At 49.9% G+C, this 21,616-nt stretch overlaps 1 protein-coding gene across 7 annotated transcripts in view; it reads left to right on the plus strand.

The window, feature by feature from the left end:
- The window catches only part of NACC2 (NACC family member 2), a 56,356-nt gene extending 41,239 nt beyond the window's left edge, over positions 1 to 15,117 (plus strand). For all 7 annotated transcript variants that reach the window (XM_051636608.1, XM_051636612.1, XM_051636614.1 and 4 more), the window contains exons 3-6: positions 4,653 to 4,820; positions 7,459 to 7,564; positions 7,840 to 7,937; positions 9,888 to 15,117. In XM_051636608.1, coding sequence (XP_051492568.1) covers positions 4,653 to 4,820; positions 7,459 to 7,564; positions 7,840 to 7,937; positions 9,888 to 10,387 — 872 coding nt within the window. In that variant the 3' untranslated portion in view covers positions 10,388 to 15,117. The remainder of the gene's footprint in view (positions 1 to 4,652; positions 4,821 to 7,458; positions 7,565 to 7,839; positions 7,938 to 9,887) is intronic.
- Positions 15,118 to 21,616: the final 6,499 nt, after the last annotated feature.

Genomic DNA, 21,616 nt, shown 5'->3' on the forward strand with positions numbered 1-21,616 from the left:
ATAAGGTGGTGAGATGAGGATGGTGTGTGTTCGGTAGAGCCCTGTTCCTTGGGCTTGTCCTTGAGTGTTTCAAGCAGCCCCACTGCTGGATGTGCCGAGGGGAGCAGGGCAGTGCTGGCATCACCCATCCTGGCATGGGGATCTGCCTTTCCCCACCACTGTTCCCCTCAGAGTGGTGGCAGGGGAAGGCAGAGCCCCATGCCAGGGGCACAAAGCCTCTGGCCTTTTTTGGCCTTAATCTTCCAGTCCTGGTTTCCGCACCGTAAAACACAGATGTTTAATTTTAGGCTGGCAGATGTTTCACTCCTGGCTGAGATCTGAAGCGAAGGCAAGATAGGGGTATTTATAAACCAGGAATACTTTTTCCTGTGCTAATTCCAGATTACCTCCCTGTATAAATAGGTCACAAATCAAATCTCTGCATTCCAGAGCCTTGTTATAAATGTACTATTTGTACAACGTAAACTGTCCTGTCTGGGACTAGCTCCTCTGTCCGGCGGTGCGTGCGTGTGTCCTCTGTGGGGCAGGTTTACATGAGCAGGGAGGTGCTGAGGATGCTATTTTTGGGGTAGTCCCACTGCCAGTGGAAAATGGGCTAACGGGATAAAAATGTTTGTGAAATGTTGCTGTTTGCAAAGGAACTTCTCACCCTGTCGAGAACAGAGGAGAATCATCCACGTAACTGCATGCACAGTGTGGCTGGTGGTGGGCAGGTGGAGATGTTTTTTTAGTTGTTGGGGTGGATCAGGACTCCTGACCTGTGGCTGAATCTTGGGGCTCTGTAAACATTAATGTTTGGGTGAGCATCCATCACTTGGATTTTTCTGTATCTCAGAATCCCATTCCTAAACCAGAAATAGTTGTTTCTTACCCACGGGAGTATGTTGGTGTTTATATCCAGTAAATGGTCAAGAGGAGAACCTGGACTGGTGGGAACTAGAGGTTCATGAGTGATTTTGAAGCCCTGGTGTTTGGATTGCCAGGAGCTAAGGAAAGAAGTGAATACTTCTTGGGTATGTGGGCAGCAATTCCCAGTGCTGCCAGGCCCAAGGCAGCTTGTTGCCCATCACCTGTGAGGGTCAACAGGAGCTATGTGAGCTCAAGCATTTCTGGTCCCAAGCCCCCTCAGGCAGGATGTGCAACCACCCTGGCATCAGCAGGAAGGTGGTGTAATGAACCTCTGAGCCAGAAGGTACATTTTAGGGCCAAGGAGTACACATGTCCCAAGCATCACCAAAGCCTGGATTCATGGAACACCAGTAATTCCCATGATTCCAGCTTTCTTCTGAGCATGATCTGCTGAGTTGGTTTGAAGTTGCCCCTTCAGCCAGAAAACCCAGGTCATTTCCCATTCTGGACCACTTGTTGCCAGCTTGCAGCATCCGTGTAATTTTAGCTGGAAGCACACATCTGAACAAATGAAACAGAGCAGTCTTTGGCTGGCAAGTCTCATCACTTCCTCCGTAATGATTTCCTGCCCCTCTCTGCAGGCTGGTAGGCTCCTTTCTTGGTCGAGAACAAAACTGCCTCAAACAATACTTCACATTGTTTGCCCTTTCATTCAAAGGGAAGGAGCCACTGCCCGCCGAAGATACAAATTAATTAGAAGCAAATACTCTCCTGTTCTCCCGAGCATAAAGGCCCAACAGACTGGCTTTCTTTGCAAACATGGGACCAGAGTGTCTCTTGTGTCCCCTGTCTTTACATAACTGATTGCTATCTGCTGCATTGAGGTGGCCCTGAAAGGCCTAAATCGTCCCTCCCCTTTGTGTAGTATCCTTGAATTTGTGCTAATGCTTTCATGGAAACAAAGTCCAAAAACTGATTCATGCCCATGTTTAATAAGAGGTTTGTAGACAGCGAGCCAGTGGGACAGATGTAACTGCAACAGAATGGTGGATTGAGTTACTTTTGGTCTTTTTAGCCTGCATTTTAGGTTGGTTTATGAAGTATTTGGTTTCACGGGAAGAAACATAAACTGCTCGATGGCTCCATGTGTAGGAAGTGAAATATCTTCAAAAGCAAAGAATTTTTTCAAGGCAGGATTGTCACCAGCCAGCGTGGCAGCTTTGTCTTCCTGAAAAGCTGCTTTTTCTTTCAGGAAATGGGTTTGACACCAAATCCTTGGAAATTTCTCCAGGAAGGTGACACAATCACAGCGCTTGTGCTGATCTTTCTCGTGTCTGCTTCATTAGTGGTGCCTTAGAATCTCATTGGTCCAAAAATTGATTTTTATTGAGTTTTTGCTTATGGGCAGTGGTGGAGGAAGTAGAGTTGTCCTTGTCTGCTGTAGCTGTTCACCACTTGGGTGCTGTAGTTGTTCATTTCTTCAGTGACTGCAGTCTTGACCCAGCAGGAGGACATGGCTGGTGGGCATCCAGAGCTGAGTTCTCTTCCCTTCCCATTGCTGCAATATTGGGTCACAAGCTGCAAGGACCTTCCCCTGCTCTGAACTCCGTCTCATTTAGGGTATTGATTACAATGGCTTCCCTGGAGACCTGCAGCCTTTAGGCCACTTAAAAAATAGCTGGAGGCCTCTAAGAAACTCTGAGATCCATGCCAGTCTGCCCAGCTTCCCTTCAGCAGCTTGACATCTGCTAGTCTGCAGGAGGTGATGGACATCATGACCTGAGTCTGTAGTTAGAAGTAAAAAGTAAATATGAAAAATGCAGGTGGATGCAGCCTGGCCTGAGCATTGAGCTTGTGAGGTGGTGTCCTCCCTACCTGCTGCTTCCTCTCCCCTGCAGATTGACATTTATTTTGCAGAGGTCCTCGTGCTGTAGCCTGCCTTGCTGAGCATGCCTGCTGGAGCCAGGAGGCCTGTGAAGGCCAGCAGAGCTCCTGGGTGTTGGTTCCCCCATACCTGCTGCCCATCTGCTTTTGATTTGTTTAAGCTGGAAGAAAATACTGTTATTTAATGGGATGTACCCTGCTCATCACTGGTTGAAAGCATTTTAAGTAAAGCAGGTCTTTGAGATGCTTCCTCTGCACGTGCAGAACATGTCTGCCCTCTTCAAGGAAAGGGTGCCAGGATGCTTGGGCGTGCTATAAACCACGGAAATATTTAGAGTTGTTGAAAATTCTGTGTCTCCTTGGGGCAGCACCACAAAGCCCTGCCACTTTGCATAGACAACCAGGCCGGGATGGCAGGAGGAGTCAGTTTAAAACCATCAAGTGAATCATTCTGCTGCTCTTTGGTCCTTCACCACCGAAGGCCACGCTGCTCTGCCATGATGTGGCTCCACAAGCAGGGAGTGTCCTCTGGGTATCTCAACGTTTTTGGGAGCAGTGAGGTGAGGGTGGGGACGTTCCATCCCGCAGCAGGATGCCACGCGGGGCATGTCCTAGTTAGAACAGTGCTCCCTTTGTACAGCCCTGTGGTTACTGCAGCAACAAGTCTGCAAAACGTGTTATTTTATCTAGAGAGAGGAAAAGTGGCCCCCAGAATGCCAAAATAATGGCAGGAGAAGACACCTCTGGAGCAGGAGACATTTGGAGTTCAGGAACTCTGAACTGTTGGGATGGGTTTTTTTCTTCTCTCTGTATCCACAGATACTGAAGCGTGGAGCTGGGGTTGGTTCTGTGTGTGGCACTTGCCACGTTATCAAACATTTTTGGGGAAGAGAAGGATCAGTGTAGAGCTGGGCTGCCATTCAGGATTTTTCCCTGCTCCCACCATGTCCCAGTGCAGCTGGAGCTGATGTATGCTGTGTCAGCTCTCTTTTGCTGCCAAAAATTGTCATTTGAAGCAAGCCTGTGGGCTCACCCTGTAAATGTGCTTTAGAAAGCAAATCCATTCTATGCCCATGAGCCCCAGGCTTGGGCAGTGCTGGGGGTTCAGCTCAGCACGTCTGGATTTTGGATGTGAATGGTTGGTGATGGGCAGTGGTGGGCTCTGGGGATGAGATGTTGGGACAGGTCACAGCTGTGTCTTGGCAAAGCCCAGTCCTGTGGTTTTGAAGCCATGGTTTAACAACATTTTTTTAGTTTGTTGGTTCAGATCTCCTTTGTTATGGAGAGGAAACGTTTTCCTGCAAAGGCAGAGTAGGAGAAGGCACTTTAGGAGGTGAGTTGGAGCTCAGAGGAGGTGGCTGGTGGTGCCATCCTCAGGGGAGGCTCTGGTGACTTTTGTTGGTGCAGGGGAGATCTGCAGAGTCTGACTTTTAACTTGCACAGGTAAAAAACATCAAGAGAAATAGCTGTGGTACTGATGCAGGTATTTATCCACTTGGGAAATTTATTGCCTGTTTTAGAGCCCCCTGGTGAAGTAACCTGCTGTTCTTCTGGGTGTGTTTGGGGGAAGCCAGCTCCGTATCCTGCACTCCCAGCACAATGCCAGCTGTGCAGAGTTGCCCGTTTTCATAAATTATTAACTTAGGAAAAGTTAAAGCATAATTAGATTCCAAGAATCCCTGTTGCAGGACCCAGCCACACATATGAGGTGGCTGCAGTCGATGATGGGGGAGACAGGGAGACCTTTCCTTGCTGTCAGGTGGCATCTGCCCCGTGGCTGATAGCCCTGGTGGGTGGCTGCACTGCTGGAGGGAGGAATATTTCCAAGAGCTACCTGAAAAAGTCAAAATCTGACCTTCTGTTAATGTTGTGCCTGCATAATAAGCTGTTTTGATGGTTTTCCCTTTTAATTTTTTAAGTTGCTCAAGAGAAGCCAGAGCAGATCCCACTGGAGAACCGCTCCTGTGTCCTCATACGACGGGATCTAGTTGCTCTCCCAGCCAGTCTTATCAGTCAAATCGGATACCGTTGCCACCCAAAGCTCTACTCAGAGGGAGATCCTGGAGAAAAACTTGAGCTTGTTGCAGGTAACGTGGGGATCACTTTTCTTTGCTTGGTAATGCCTGGGGATCACTCACATTTTCCTTCTGGAAATGTATGTTTCATCTTGCTTGCGCCCTTGCTGGAGTCGTGCGTCTTGTGTGCCCTTGCTGTGTCTTTCTGGATTGTTCATCACCAATCATCTGTTAAAAAGTTCCAGGTTTCCTTTAATATGCTGATAGAAAAATGTGTCCTTAACAGGATTTATACAATTGAATTAATTTAGCATTTTAATTGATTTCTCCAGCTGATGTTCCTCCTGATTGGTGTGGGCTGCATCGCCGTTGTGCTTTGATATAGATGCACAGATCTAAAAAAAAAAACCACAACAAAAAAACCCCAACAAACCAAAAACCCCCATCGTATGATAAGATTTACAAAGCAATGGAGATAAAATTTGTGTCAACAAGAAAGCTTTGAAAAAACCTGTACAAGTTTTTTAAATATTGGGGTGTTACTAAACTGAAATGTTGTGGAGTGAAGGAGAAGCAACTGGGTTTGGTCCCATATTTTGCTCTATATTGCTCTGTATTTTCAGGTTTTTTTTATCAGGAGCTTTTTTTTCAGGTAGTTATCAGGAGAATTCACTACTCCATCAAGGATTTATGGCCAACTTGAGGAGGAAGATGGTTCTGATTGGCTTTTGATAGACAAATCTTGAACTGCAGTGGCCGTGCCAGCCACCACCCAGGGACCCCAGAAAACAGGTGTTCAGTTGAGGTGTCCAAATTCCAGTTTAAAGAATTATATTCAGCTTTTATAGGATATCCCCATGGCTTTGCTGCCATGGTCCTCTCAGCTTGTAGGGAAGCTTTTCCCCTTGGCTGTAGCAATGTTGAGGTGAAGGGGTCTTGGCAGGACAGCCCATACCCACTGCCTGGGCAGGGAGGTTTTATTATCACCTCCAAAGCCCTTTGTACAGAAGGGATGTGTGGCAGGGTGGTCAGGCCAGATCACTTGGCCTTTCTGGTCATTTGTCTCATGGTGAGCAGTGTGGTTTTATTTTCAGCCTATCAAAGGAATCTGGGTTTCAGAGGGTGCCCAGGGAGGTTTCCATCTGATGGAGAGCAGTCTGTGATGGGAGGCAGCAGCAGGGCGTGCACGCAGCCTACAACCACAAGTATTTATTTTGTATCTGGAATATTCATTTTGTGCCCATTTACATTTTATGTGAGACTTCTTAAAACCATCAAGTGGTGCAAGTTATTTTCACAGCCAGAGCTGCAAACTGGCTCACGGCTGCTCTGCTTGATTTACATTTTTCAATCTGGAAAAAAAAGGAGATTAATATCTCTAACTAATAGTGGCTGCCATTATTTTTTATTTATTAAAGCAAAGTTACTCTCAGTAGTGTCTGGTGTTGCCTCTGACTTATCTCCCAAAACACTGCTGCTGAAGGAGGGCTCTGCAGCTCATCACTGTCCCAGACCTAAGAAGGGGTCTTGACCCCAGAGCAGGCAGGAGGATCCTGCAGTGAAAGTTCTCCTCATCTCTCCAGTCTGGGTGTTCTCCTTTTTGCCTCTGGTTTTTCATGCCATGATTGATTCTGCAAACTTCAGTTTCAACAAACCCCACAGGCACTGTCATACATCTGAGGGCAGATGCTGTGCCAGGAGCGGGATGGCTCCAGGCTGGAGGTGGGGTGGCTCCAGGCTGGAGGTGGGGTGGCTCCAGGCTGGAGGTGGGGTGGCTCCAGGCTGGGAGCAATGCTGTTTTAGCGGGACAGGTGGCCTGGGCTGCTCTGCAGCTCTGTCCTCCTCCAGAAGGGCAGGCACTGCCATCTGAAGGCTTTCCTGGAAATCCAGGAGGTAATTTTATTTCTCCAATAGATGTTTTTATATCTTGAGAACAGAGCATGTTCTGGATCCAGATATGACCCATTATTTAATCTTAATTAACAGCCAATACCAGAATCCTCTTGTGCAACAGTCACTTGAGAACTGGGCTGACCAGCCCTGCCAGGTGGTGCCAGGATGGGAGCAGCTGATTCTGCTGAGCTGTGTGCACAGTCCAGGTGTGGGACAGGAAACCTTTTCCTTCCATCCCTAAAGGTTGAGTGTTTCAGTCAGCAGCTCCAGTACATTAAAAGGAAAATTCCCTGCTCCCCAGAAGGATGAAGAAGTAATGGGCTGGGGCTTTTGGGAACAGATCTGCAGTGTAACCCAGTACCTGTCCTGTCCTAGACAGGGTTTTTCCTTTCTAGTTACATGTTCTACAGTCTTCACTTGAAAAAAAGCCAAATGGTTTGAGGTTTTCTTCCTTCAGAAGGAATAAATAATCTGATCTGTACATGTGAAGTCACAGAATCAAGCCTGGCCCTGTGGGTCTTTGCAAGAGGGAAAAAAAAAGTCTTTTCATTTGATTTCCATAGGCTTCCTTTCTGTACAGATAAAATTAGGAATTATTATTACCTAGGGCTTGCCAAGACCCTGAGGGACTGTGATAACAATCCCTGCTGGGCTTCTACAAAACTCCTGCCCTCCTTGCTGGGCTTCTGCAGCAGCACGTGAAGAGCAGTCTCCCGGTGTCAGCACCGACCGGTGCAGGAGGAGCAGTTGTTGGTGCTGCCAGTGAGACAAGGGTTTAATTCTGAATTAATCTAATTCTCCCTCTCAACCCTTCCAGGCTCAGGTGTTTACATCACCCGGGGGCAGCTGATGAATTGCCACTTATGTGCCGGTGTCAAACACAAGGTCCTTCTGAGACGTCTCCTGGCCACCTTCTTTGATCGGTACGTGCTCCCTGTGCTCTCCCGAGGGACACGGTTTCTTTCCTGGTGCTCTAACCAGGTTCACAGACAACGTGGTATGAGCTCTTCATCCCCTGCACACGCTGCTCTGACTCCCCTGCTTTGTCTCAATGATACTCATCCCTTGAGTGCCAGGTTTTCCAGTTCCTTGCTTCACCTCGTGTGACTTGGTGATCCCTGCGCAAGGAGCCCGTGGGGGAGGCAGTGGCTGTCCCCTGGGTCCCCATGGTAAGGCTCTTCCTCTGCCTTTCTTGTAGGAACACACTTGCCAACAGCTGCGGAACTGGAATCCGGTCCTCCACCAGCGACCCCAGCAGGAAGCCCCTGGACAGCAGGGTTCTTAATGCAGTCAAATGTAAGGAGAGAGCTTTGCTGCTGCCGTGTTGGGACAGCGTGACGAGAGCACAGCTGAAACCCAAGCAGGGAAGGTCATCCCTGATGCATAACATGGGAACTCTGTGGTGAAATGAGGTTGTAGGAAAACGAATTTATTTTTATTTTGCATCATTTTTGGGGAGGCTGAAGGGAAGATTATTTTTTTTTTAATTGTTTGGCAGGATCTTAATATAAAACATTGCAACTAGGCTGATTTGCTAGATTTTAAAGCACCGGTTTTGCAGTTTATTCTTTTATTGGTGGGTGCTCTAAGAAGGAAATAAAAACATTTGGCTTTGGCAACATTCAGAACTTGATACCTCTGAAAGAGGCCATCTCCATGTGTGGATTTTGGATTCATCCAAGGACAGGGCTCTGCCAAATCCCTGGTTTCCAGGAGCAGAGCCTGTCCCTGGGCTTTGTGGTGTTGGTCTGCACCAGTGAATGTGTGCAGGGATCAGGGAACCCACTGGCTGCTGCAGCCCTGGGAGCATGGTGGGGTCTCTCTCCCTTTCTGGCAGCCTTTCCATGAGGTTCTCAGTCAATTTTTTGGCTCTTGCTGTCACCCTTGGACACAAGAATTTTACTATGGGACAAAAGGTGCTGCTGGGGAGTGAGGACTTAGGGAAGTAGGAGACCCTGATGGGCTGGTGCAGTGAAGCCCATGTGCCCTTTGCTTGGGCTACAGTGGAAAGCAAAATGTTCTCTCAGCCTCGCTGGGTAGGAAATCTTTATGTAAATATTATTGTGGTGGAAAATTAAAATCTAAGCAATTTTTAAAATTCTTTTTTATTTTTAAGATTTAGAAGGTTAATCTTTCCTCTCCCTAACTGTTGTGGTGCTGCTGAACACAGCCACCCTCTGAGGTCTGTAGCCCGTGGAGGAAAGGGATAAGGTGGCAGATGTTCAGCACATAAAGGCAGAATAATCCAAGTGTGCTGTTGGTGCTTGCCCATAAGGTGGTGTGTGGTGCTGTCCTGAGCCAGCCTCCCTGGCAGCAGCTTCACCCTGGAGAGCTCTGGGCCTGGACCTGCAGCCTCAGTCCTTGCAAAGGTTTACAAAGGGTTTCAGAGGCTGGAATGGCATCCCTGTCCCATGACAGTGCCTATGACATGTTGCCATGTGTCAGGGCATGAGATGACTTACTACTGCCTGAGTGTTACAGAGAAATGCTCTGTGCAGATGATTTAGTTGGTAGTTACCACAACAGTGTGATGATGTTGCTCCATCACATCAGGAGCTTGGCCCTGTGGAGGAGCAGGCTGCAGTGAGGTGTTGATGGGCTTCTGTAGGGTAGGTGCCAGCTGATGTGCTGGTGGTGGGATGTTGGAGCAGCCACCCTGGTGGGGCTGGAGGTCCATGCAGCACTAGCTGGCCCTGTGGTGGCTGGCACAAGGTGTAGGACAGGTCTTTTGGGCAGTCTCCTCTGCTTGGTAAAGAGCAGCTCTGACATTGTCCAGTCCTGCAGCTGTGCCTGCACCACTGTGGTTGTAAGAGTCATTAATGGCTCACATGTTGAGGTGTTCACCTTGACCTTTTCTGTGTCCATCTCTGCTTTTGACCATCCCAGCATGTGGAGGCCATGGGTGCCACACTCCAGCTGGAGGCAGGGTCCTGCAGGCAGGGGCCTGGTTCTTTTGGGGCTCACTGGGTCCCCAGGGAGTGAGTGGTCCTTTTCTAGCCCCCTTCCCTGTGCCACCTGGGATTTTTATGCCTTCTAGCTTTCTCTCTCCTTGGTCGCATCTACCTCGAGCCGAGGAGTCCTTGTCTGTAAAATCTCTCCTTGCAAGAGCTCTGGCCCAGGGGTGAAGCTCCACCTGCCCTCACTGAGCAGGTCTGCAGGGCATGGCAGAGCCTGTGATCCTGCAGCCACCTTCCCGTTCCTTCCTCCGGATGATCCTCAGCTGTGCGTGTGTCTCTGTCTTTGCAGTGTATTGTCAGAATTTTGCCCCGAGCTTTAAGGAGAGCGAGATGAACGTCATAGCAGCCGACATGTGCACCAACGCCCGCCGCGTCCGCAAGCGCTGGCTGCCCAAGATCAAGTCCATGCTGCCAGAGGGGATGGAGATGTACCGCACGGTCATGGGCTCCACCACAAACAGTGTCCCCCTGGATCCCGAATTCCAGCCCAACACTGCTCAGGTCTTTGAGCAGCGCATCTATGCAGAAAGGAGGAGCGATTCGGGAACTATCGTAGCCTTGAGAACTAACACGGTGAACGTGGAGCTGAGCAACGGATCCAGCCAGTCCTTCGAGCAGAGCGAGGACGCCGAGGGCGCCGGCTCCGTGATCCAGGAGGCAGCTGCCACGGATGCTCTGGCATCGGATCCCCAAAGCACTCCACAACCTTTTGAACAAGGTTCGGGCTCCTCCAGCCGGCCCGAAACCCCCGCCAGAAGACAGGATGGTACTTACGGAGGGACTTTATAAAGAGGGCAAACGTTTCGTGACCTATAAGGGATCTGTAATACTAAAGCTGCTTGCATGCGTTACTAATACAAAACAAAAAAAATGTGATCAAGCCACTTACCTACTGAACTGCTACTGTTGCCTGAAAAAAATGTGATTTTTATTCTGCTTGTATTTAAAATTTATGAAGGAAATAATCGCATTCGTTATACTGTAAACGACTAGGTCTGTGGCGACCTACTTTAAAAAAAAAATTGGGCTCCTTTTTTGATATTCCTGAGGTTAGTCTATAAGATTGTAGCTTTTTCTCTATTTTTTTTTTTCCTTTTTCTTTTTCCTTTTTTTTTTTTTTTTTAATTTCAAGAAGGGGAGGAGAAAAGCTAGCCACCCCCCCAACCACCACCCCCCATCACCACCCCATCCCATCACTCAGCTCAGAAGTAAAGCCATCGTTAACCTTGTCCTCTAAAGGAAGTTTTACTGTCACTTAACAGGAAAGCAAAGGTGTGTTAGGGTACAGGTGCTGTGACTGGCGATGTTTGTCTTGAGGAGAGGGGCTCTGGCCAAGTGGGACAGGGTGGGGGAAATTGTTAAAGGCTTCTGGTGCCCGAGGAAGCCCCTTGTCAAGGGTGCTGCTGTGGGGCAGGGTGCTGTGGGGCAGGGTGCTGGGGGCAGGGTGCTGTGGTGCCCAGCTGCTGCTGAGGGCTCAGTGCTGTTGTCTTGGGGAGTTTTATCCAGTTCTGCAGGAGTTGAGGCTCGCACGTGTCGGGAGGACTGTGTGGGATGCAGGCACAGGGCCTGGCTGCTGGAGTGGTTGTTGTCAGGTTGTTGGTTTGGTTTTTTTGTTTTCCCAACACAACTGGGTTTGGGTTTGGATTCCCTCTCCCTCCCAGTGACTCCTTTTCCTTGGCTTCTCCTCGCTTGCACCTTCACATCACCCATCTCTTGGGTGAACAGGCTGGAGTCACCCCGCTGCACCCCTCGCCTCGGGCAGGCAGGGAGGGGGACTGAGCCCCAGGGCCACCTCCTGGGGGTGGGAATTGCCCCCTCAGCCCCCTGCAAAAGGGCTTTGCAGCCACTGCTGAGAAGGGAAACCCGTTGTTGGCCAAAGGGTTTGGAGCTGGGAGCGTTTGGTGTCTGCTCCTGGAGCCCGGCGCAGCCACCAGCGTGTGGGCTCTGGGCTCTGGCTTTTGTGTGATTTAGAGTGTGTTGGATGCAGAAAGGTTTTTAAAAGAAAACCCAAACAACAGAATGAGCTTTTGTGTCCTTCTGTGAAGAGGTTTTGGGGGGGAGGAAGCGTTTTACCTCTTGCTCCTCACCCTCCAGACAGGCCCTTACGGGGAGAGCCCCACGTGAGGTATTTGTTGGGGTTGTTGGTCAAAGCTGGTGTCCCAGGCTGCGCTGGCTTTGGTGGCCTTGGGCAGGGGGCTGGCAGGGCCAGGGTCCCCCAAGGGACGGGGGCAGCGACGTGGAAGCCAAGTGTGGCTTTTTTCTTCTTTTTGTTTTTTTTAATTCTTATTTTCACTGTGACTGAAGGGCCTGTTTTGATGGTCTTCACAGCTTGTTCTGTAACAAGTTTGGGACTAGGAGCAAGCACGAGGTGCACGGTCCCCCCTGGAGGCTGCCCTGGCTGGGCTCTTCTTTCCTGCTTTGGTTCCTGAATCCAGACAATGCTTTGCTCAGGGTTTTCTTCCTTCTTTGTATTTCCATTGGGAAAGGGGAGGGAGGGGAGGATAAAACCCAACTTTTGGCCCTTTGTTTTGTTTTCTTCGATACTTGAAGCAGTTTTTTGCATCCTGATAACAAAGCTGCCTGGCCTTCGCCTCTTCCCCTGCTCCTTGCCCTGAGGGGAAAAAAAAAATAATCACTGGTTTCTGCCTCCTGCTTTGCTCTGCTCTTGGTTTTTGGCAGGGCTTGAGTGCACTGTGGTGCCCTGGACTGGGTGCCCTGATGTGGGGGGTCTGGGGCAGGTGGGGACACACAGGACCCTGCGATGCTCCAGGGAGCAGGACGAGCAGGGCTGAGGGTCCCACTTGCACTTAAGTCAGCAAACAAAAACCAGCTCATCCCCCTGAGCAGCACCATGGGAGGGGGACAGACCTGAGCAGGGTGGGGACAGGGAGCTGGCCTTGGGGTGGGCTTGGTCCCCAGCCATCCTGAGGAGATGGAGAGGGCCCAGTTCCTTGGCCCTGCAGGTGTCCTGTGTCCCCGTTCCCTGGAGGTGGCTGCTGGGGTCCAGTGCTGGGGCAGCTCAGGCAGGCTGGGGGGTTCCAGTTTGCCTGAGGAACCCCCCGATCCCCTCCCATCACCTCCCCAAAGTTTGGGTTTGCCAAAAGTTTGAGGCAAGTTGGGAGCAGATCCAGGCACCGGAGATCTAAGTCCCTTCTTTGTGTGTCTGTGTGCATATATAGAGAGATACATATATTTTAAAGATACTACAAAGGATTCCTCCTCCTTTTTGGCACTTGCTAGGGTCTGGGGAGCAGCCGAGCCCCCCCACAGGGTTCTCAGTTGGCTTTAGGGATTAATCCTGGACCAAACCTGTGCCCAGAGCAACGGCCCGGCCGGCGGGGCCACCGGGGCAGCAGCAGAAGTACTTGAATGGCTTAGGACAGAGAGTCTGAAGAGAGTCAAGTTGCACAGTGAAAAAATATATATATTTTTATACCTAGCACAACTTCCTGTATATTTTTGGGGTTTGTTTCTTTCTTTTTTTTTTTTTTCCTTCCTTTTTTTTTTTTTTAGTTTGGGTTTGTTTATTTTATTAATTATTATTGTTAGGAAGGCAAACTTCTAAAATGTGAAGGGCGTTGGGTTTTTTTGTTTTGTTGGTTTTTTTTCCTTATCTGGTAGATGAGGGCAAGCATTTTGCACTAATGTTTCCTGTGTGTGGAGGATTAATGATAATGTTTGAAGCTGTTCTATGGCAATGATTGTATTCTTCCGAAAAAAACAAGAAAAAAACACAACAAAAAATGACAAAAAAAAAAAGTAACCCCTTTCAAATGCTGAATGTAAGGTGAGAACAGAGCAGTCCATCGATTGTATGCGGCTTTCCTGAGTGCCTTAGAATTTTTTGATCATTTTTTTTCCAAGGAAAACAGATTAAGACGATCAGATCATAACCGACTCCTTCCTCCTCTTTGTTTACGACGCTGTTTTAAATTATAGAACTTGGGGCTGCTTTATAATGTGAATAGGAAAACTGCATTCATCTAGGTCTGGTAGTGTAAAATCAAAGCATCAGTATTTATGGTATGTCTGCACCTTTATTCTTATGCTTGACTATTAGCAATATTACATGTATGTTATATATCTAAAGTTATACCAAGCACCTTTAAAGAGAACAGAGCGTAAGCGTCCGGCTTCCCTGCAGCTGCCATAGAGTGTAGAGCCAGCCCCTCTCCTCCTTAGCACCAATTAACACCATCCCCGAGCTGCCGCTGTGTGGAAGGGTGCATGGACCTTCCACGGTGGTCCCACACCCCGGTGTCCTGCAGGCTGGGGGTCCCGCCAGCCTCCCCCTGTCCCGTGGGATGGTGACCTGGCTCTGGGGCAGGCAAGGCAGGGGCTGGGGAGGAGCTGGGGAGCGGGTCCTTGTGCCACCTCCACGGGTCAGATCTTCCAAGTGTGGTTTCACCCGAGAAATGGGACCCCGGGAGGGGTGCGGGGGGGAGCCTGGCGGTGGGTGACACGCAGGGTCCCCTCCTCCAGCCAGCCCCCCCGCCCCACAACTGGAATTGCCCCCCTCTCCCCCAGCAATGGGGGGCACCCCTCGCCCCCCCCGCCCCCCAACCCCGGGCCTTTTTTGTTGTTGTTTTGTTATTTGGTTTGTTTTTTTTTTCCCCCAGGGGTTTTGCTCCTCTGGCTTGTTTGTATTTTTTCTGGAAAGACCCCTCCCGGGAGGGTCAGTCCCAGCGCTGTGGTGCCGGTTCCGTGGCCATCCCGGGCTCCAGCTGCTGTTCCCAGTATCCCTGCTGTCCCAGTTTGTCGTGCTGTGGGGGTGGGGAGGGGGAGGGAAGCGAGCTGGGGGGGCTTCCCCGGCCCCGCACCCCCTGCCCGGCTCACCCGACGCACTCGCATGGGAAACCCCTCAGCTCCCCCGGGGAGGTTCTTCCACTGTTAAGCGTTTTGCACACAAAATTGTGATTTTTATGTCAAGGTGATTAAAAAAAAAAAAAAAAAAAGAAAAGAAAAAAAGGCAAAAAAAACAAAGGCAAAAAAAAAAAAAGCCAAAACTTGCAATACTATTTTTAGCAGACAAAAAAAAAAATTAAAATAATAATAATAAATAATTAAAAAAAAACCACAACTGAGTTATAAATGTATAAATATTTTTGACTTGAACATTGGGATGGCACTTGATTCAAATAGAGCATTAATCCTTTGGACAGAATGTTTGGGGGGGGAGGAAAAAAAAGGACTTCAAGTACAAGGTTGTTTTTAAAGCGTCTTCATAGGGTATGAAGTAGTACTGTAATTCATGACTGTTAAAAATACTTTCTGTGCTGTAAGGAAATCTCACAGTACCACTGAATTATGTTCCTCAACTGTCTCAGCCACGAACGATGCTAGCTGCTTTTATTTGTTTCTTTATTATTATTTTTTTTATTGTGCATTATTCACTAGTATTTATGTGCTCTTACTCTGTATAGTTAAGACTGTTATTTTGTAGCCATGGCTGACACGAAATATCAATAACTAAAAAAACAAACAAACAAAAACAAAAAAAAAAAAAAAGAAAAAGAAAAGAGGAAAGATGAAGATCCCCCGGGTTGGAACTGTGCTCATAGCTGTTTTCATATGATGAAAAATCCATTTAAAAAAAAACCCCAACCAAACCTGATGTGATCATTAATTGTAAAACGCTTTGTAAAATTCACATTTACAAAATAATAAAGCAAATTACAATTAAAAGCTTTTCTTTGCTCTGTTTTCTTTCTTTCTGGGATGAGGATGTTGTTCATCAGCAGTGGTGGTTCCCGTGCTGCCCCGAGGGGCCGAGCTCCACATTGGGGTGGGAAACAAACCCCAACTTTGGCTTTCCCCCCACCTCACCTGGGCTACCTTGGGCAGCTTTTGGCTTGTTTCTGTGGCCACATCACACACTTTCTCCCTCCTGGACTCACGTTATTTATTAGTATTCTTTTAATTGCCTTTGCAGCCCCCGGCCCGGCGCTGGGTCACTGCTGGGGAGCAGGGCCAAGGCTGGAGGATGCAGTGTCAGCTGAACCACCACTGAGTCCCTCCTGCCTCTTCATGGGAAAACCTGCACTGGGCTCCGAAAATAACCAGCAGGTAAATGATTGTTGCTGGGGCAGGTTCCCAGCACCCCAGCTGGGGTCTAGGCCAGCTCACCAGCGGCGGGTTGGCGGTGGCCACTTGGCAGTGCCCACTCGTCCCTTTCCCCCCATCTGAACAGCCCCACTGCCAAGGTGGGAGCCAGCACCCTGCCCACAAATATCTCTGCTGAGTTTGCCAGGCCTCAGGTCAGGGATGGCTCCAGGTGGGCTCAGGGTATGAGGATGCTCAGGAAGATGTGGTGGTTGTGGCTGTGTCTGCGTCCCGGCTGCCGGGAGATGAGGAACCAGTGTGGACATGGAAGATGCAATGGAGGAAACTGCCAGGAGGTAGGAGCCTTGTCCCAGTGCTCCGTGCTTGGAGGGCTTGGGGTTGTTGTTGGGGGCTGATGTCTTCGGGGTGAGGAGGAGGGAAAAGGGTTGTGAAGCCCCCAGTGAAGCCCAAGAGCTGCAAGGCCCTTGCCAGGTGGAGCGGGGGGCAGGGTGGGCTGTGAGGGTGGTCATTCTGCTGTGATTCTGTCTTTTTTTGTTTTTTTCACTCAACCCAATTGGCCATAAAATTGCTGAGAAGCTGCTTTTCCTCTGCTTGGCATAAAAAAAAAAGAAAAAAAAGAAAGAACAAAAAAAAAAAAAGTGCCCCAAACCACTTGCATTTGGGGTTTCATTTAATCTCATCTCACTGAAAGGAAAAACACAGGAACTTGGATGCTCATGTGCAGCACATACCGCCCTCTTAGATAAACCATTTCAAACTGATTTATTCTAAATGAGTTGTTATAATCAGAATTTTCCTTACGAGCAGCTTTCTTGCAAACGTCAGTACATCAGCCCCCCTCCCCCCCCCAGCCCATCGCCCGCCCGCTCCAATATTTCAACCTGATTACTTATAAACACCATTTCTAAAATTAGGTCTTTGGTGCGCGGCATTGTCAGAGTGGTGCCTCACGAGCTGCAGAGAGCATCAAAAGATAAATGAGTTATTTAACCAAGTAAACGGCGTTGCTGTAGAAATGTGCAGAGGGAAAGTGTTTGGAGGGGGGTGGAGGGGTGGGGGGCAGGGCTGCCCTGTGCTGGGCCCCCCCCCCCGGTGCCCCAACACGCGGGGTGGATGGAGAAAGGTTTCCCCTTTGTGTTCGTGGTGTTAATTTTATGGCTGTTGTTATAAAATGGATGTTTTCCCGCTGCCTGGCGCAGGGCTGGGATTTCAGAGGTGGAGGAAGCTGAGCTGTAAGGGTGGCGGGTGCACCCATGGGTGCTCTCATCCCCGGGGCATTAATAAAAAAGATGTCTGGCTTTGGCTGCTGTGGTGGGTCACAGCTGATGGCTGGGAGGCAGCTCTGGGTTTTCCACTCAGCCTGTTTTCTCAGGATCTGCTCCAGAGGGACGGACACCAGAGCGCTGCACCCACTCAGACTCCCTGAGTTTGACTCTTCACCTCCTCCCCTGCTGGTTTTTGGCCCCAGGGTGTTACAGGGCTGCCCTGGGTGGGGGTTGTCACCCCCATGGGCCCCCAGAGACACAGCCAGGTGGGTGCTGTGGTGTTCCCAGCCTGGGGACAGCAGGGACACTACACCACCCTGCATGGCCAGGGGGAAGGCCCAGGCAGGTCCCTCCTCCTCCAGGAGATAAAGCCCAAATGGAGCAAAAGCTGCTCTGCTGGTTGCTGTCCCCTGGGGCTGCAGATTTAGGCCAATTTTGTTGTGTTTTTTTTTTTAACAGTTTACCTTTTCCAGCACTGCTGTGCACCAGCTCCTGGTGATGTACCACCCCAGGAGGGCCAAGGGGAGCTCATCACACACCACAGCAGAGGAGGTGAAGCTGCCCAGCTGCAACCAAACAAAAGGGCCAGGAATTTGTTCCCAGGTACTGGGAGACATCCCAAAACAGGAGCTGTCGATGGGGAAAGCAGGATTCTTTGGAAGGCATCTGGCCAGGCACCTCTAGGAGGGCCAGGAAGCTGCAGAGCAATGGCCAGGAAGCCCCACCTTGGCTGGTGAAGTGGCTTTGGCCATTGCAGAAGGGGTTGGTCCTTGCAGAAGGGGTTGCTCAGTGCAGAAGGGGTTGGCCATTGCCCAATGGCTTTGGCCCTTGCCTTTGCAGCCAGGGGATGCCAGGTTCTGCAGTGTCTCAGCTCTGTGCTGCTCCACCAGCACCCAGCTCCTGCAGGAGCCCAGCCCCAGCCCTGCTCCCAGCCCTGTGGGAAGGAGTGAGCAGGGCTGCAGCTGGCCAGGTCCAGGACCCCGGGCACAGCTGGATCCCTTCCTGCTCACCTCCTTTCCCTGCCCTCTGCCCAGAGGGAGGACACACACTGGTGGGTGCTGGGGGGGGGGGGGGCTACCACTGCTTCTCCCTTGCTCAGTGATCGTGGATGAGGTGTGAGGTGGGTGCCAGGGCTGTGAGGTGGGTGCCAGGGCAGTGAGATGGATGTCAGGGCTGTGAGGTGGGTGCCAGGGCTGTGAGGTGGGTGCAGGTGGGTGTCGGAGGGGCAGATGTGATGGCCCCAGCTCCCCGTGCCGCCGCCAGGAGCCCTTCACGGCTCCGCTTATTTATGTGCAACTTCTGCAGCCAGCCGGCTGGTAACAGACTGCAGAGCTGAGCTCCAGCCCCGGCGGGGGCTGATCCGTGTCCTGCGGGACAGAAGATACAACCAGGGGGTGAGGAAGCAGGAGCTGCATCCCTCCCTGCTGCCGCCCTGCCCGGCTGTGCCCCTGCTCAGGGAGGGGGGTGAGGGGCAGGAAATCAGCCCTGGCCCAGGGGCTGCAGGCAGGGCTGCCCTGGGGTGGCAGAAGGGTAATCATGAAATAGTGATGGTAACAGCCTGGGCTGGGTGAGATGAGGGGTCAGTGAAGGGTGCAGGGATGGGTTGGAGTGGGAGGCAGCACAGGGCTGGCAGCTCTTGCCCAGCCCTCACCCCCCTGGGGCTCTGCTCCCCCTGGGAGAGGAATTAGATCCATCTAGTTCAGTGCAAGGACATAAAGAAAAAAAATAAAAAGAGGAAGAAATGCCCAGTCACCTACCAAGAGGGTAGATAAATCCAGCAGGGAATGTAATCTCACTCACTGGGCCCAACCAGGGGTTACAATTCATAAATTATTGCCCCTAAAAGCTTCTGTAATTTCACTTGGGTTTGATTCATCATAAAGCACCAGGATGCCCTCTGCATCCAGCCCTGTGATTAGACATTTGTACCAAGACACAGCTCATGCTTAAAATAACATTACTGGAATAGAGACGGACAAGAGAATTCATTTGAATGGAAATCAATTTGATTAGAAAAGTAAATTGCCCAGAGTATATGAGCAGCATATTGCAGTTCTGAATAATAATAATAATAATAATAATAAAGTAAATCAGTGGCAGCAAAGGGTCTGAAATGTTTTCATGGAGCAGCTGGGGCAGTGACTGAGCTGTGGCTGCAGGTGATGGGCACGGCTGTGTGTGACCAGCGGGGCTGGGCAGGGGTTGGTGTGGCTGGAGGTGCCTTCAGGGACATGATTTGATGTGCCCTGGGGTGACACTGGTCTGAAGCAGCCGTGGGCTGAGCCCTGGTCCCCTCCAGCCACCAGACTGGGGAGTCACTGCTCCCATTTGGGACACAGCACAGCAGGGTGCTGGGGGAAGGGTGGCAGTGTCCCTCCCATTGTGCCCACTCTCTGCTGCAGCACAAGGTGCCAAGGAGGTGGAGAAGGTGGCGAAGAGCCTGGGAGGTGGTGGCCATGGGTGTCCCCATCCCTCCCTACAGGAGCGTGTCCCCTGTGCCAGCTGTGGCATGAGGACATGGCTGAGTCACTCACTCTGCTGAGCTGTGCTGTTTTATAAATAATCAATTGGTACTTGATTCCCATGTGATAACTGTCTTATTAAATCTGAATTTAATGTGTATTTGGGAAACCCTAATTTAAAGTGTTACTGCATGCACCATCTGGTGTGCTCTCTAAATACAAATGCAATAACATAATTCAGAATTACATCATAAAAGTAAGTTATAAGAGATTAAAATGCACAACTATGTTCTTCAGTCGAGGCAGCTTTTATGCTTTTCCTCCTGACTTAGACACAAATCGCAGTGGAAACATCCCTTCCCTGGTGGAGTGACTTTCTGTGGGGATTTTTGTTCCACTGGTGAGCAGGAGCACGGGAGAGGAGGTTTGAGTGGATCAGGAGCGGGGTGAGGATTTTGCTGCTGTCAAAGACCCTGGAACTGTGGGAACCCTCTGCTCTGGGCAGTTTCAGGTCCACCAGCACTGCCTGGGCTGGGGAGAAGTGATGGGCACGGGGCACCCAGGGGTGCTGCATCCCCCCACCCTGGCAGCCAGTTCCCAGAGCCCCCTGCTCACCTGGAATGCTGCTTTTTTCAAGGTGATGCCTGAGTGCTGGGCTGAGCACACCCCCCCCCAGCCCCTTCCCACTGTGCTGACCCCCCAGGCTGCCTCTTGTTGAGAAACTAGTCCCATATAACCCAACATTGGGTGTATTGATGATCTCATACAGGGGTGGTAAATCTAACATCTTTGCAAAACCCCCTCTTTTCTCTCTATGTTGAATGAAACATGAGAGTCCTTAATAGAGAGAGAAATTAAAATCTAGTTTTATTGCAGTTCCTGTAACTGGTATCTAAGCTATTAATAATCAATCCGTTCTTGCTTAAAAGCTAACATTTATCACCCCAGCTAAGATGAGCTGACGGGCACTGGGGGGAAAGTACAATTGACTGCAATTACACTTTGAAAAATGTTATCTGTGCCACTGACCACTGGGGATAAAGGAGGAGATTTCATTTGTTTCTTCAAGCTTCAGGTTCTTTTTTCCAACTTTTTTTGTTGGCATCTTTTTGTTTTGTTTTGTTTTTTCACTTACAGGTTCCCTTGAAACTGTTCAGGGCAGGACCAGAGGGAAGGGAGCTGCAGTGTCCCAGATCATCCCTGCTGTGCCCAGGGGAGTACAAGTGCCATCCCTTTGCTCTGGTTTGGGTCTGTCCCACCTGGGGGACGTGATATTAGGGACATTGCACCTTCCTTGTCCCCACCTGGGGATATCCTAGCTAGGGACATCACACCTTCCTCCCCTGCCAACACTGTGCTGAGGGTGAGCAGTGATTTCTGCAGCCAGGCGTGGGTGCCCACCCTGAAGGGCACCCATGGGTGCCTGTTGAGGCTGTATGACCCAGCCAAGGGGTCTCTTCCCCTGATTTATGACAAAATGCCACAGCAGGGAGGGGGCTGCAAACGTTCCGGGTCCAGCACAAGCACTGCAGCTGGGAGAGGGACTCAGGACTAGCCTTGTGCTGGGCACCCCCCAGACTGCTGTTAACAACAGCCCCAGAACAAAAGTTTATTAGTTTCATTCCTGCATTTTCATAATGGGGAGGAAGAGGCTGGTGAAGGAATTGATTTCCTTGATTTACTGGTATTAATGAAACCACTGACCGTAGATCTCCCACAGCAATATTCCGCTGCCCGCGGGAAGTCTCCAGACTCCAAACTTTTCAAATGAGTTTTTGCAATTTAAAATTAATAATTGTTCTGTCTAGAACAAGGATAATTAAATGCCTGTTCATCCTCATTATTGTCAGCCTTGTGATTTGTTGTTTTCTCTGTAATAAAATTAACCGGTTTAACTAATGGGTGCCAAAACTTGATAATTAAAGCTGAGCAAATAATTTGCAACAAATAATTTGCCCTCTGGATTTGGGGGGTGTGTGGCAGACACAGGGCTGGTGGTGACGGGCTGGGAACCAGTGGTGATGCCCAGTCCTGCCCAGGGCACCCTAGGCAACCTCCTTTTCCTTACAATGGTCGTTTATGGTGGGTTTTTTTAATTATTTTTTTTATTTCTTTCTTTCTAAGGAAAGAGGTTCCAGCACAGGCTTTTCCTCACACCCGGAGCATGAGGCTGCTTGTACCTCAGAGTTTTGCAGCATTATTCATCAGGGACAAGGCCCAGAAGCCAC

Source organism: Apus apus, chromosome 19, assembly GCF_020740795.1.
Source record: "Apus apus isolate bApuApu2 chromosome 19, bApuApu2.pri.cur, whole genome shotgun sequence".
Lineage (NCBI taxonomy): Eukaryota > Metazoa > Chordata > Aves > Apodiformes > Apodidae > Apus > Apus apus.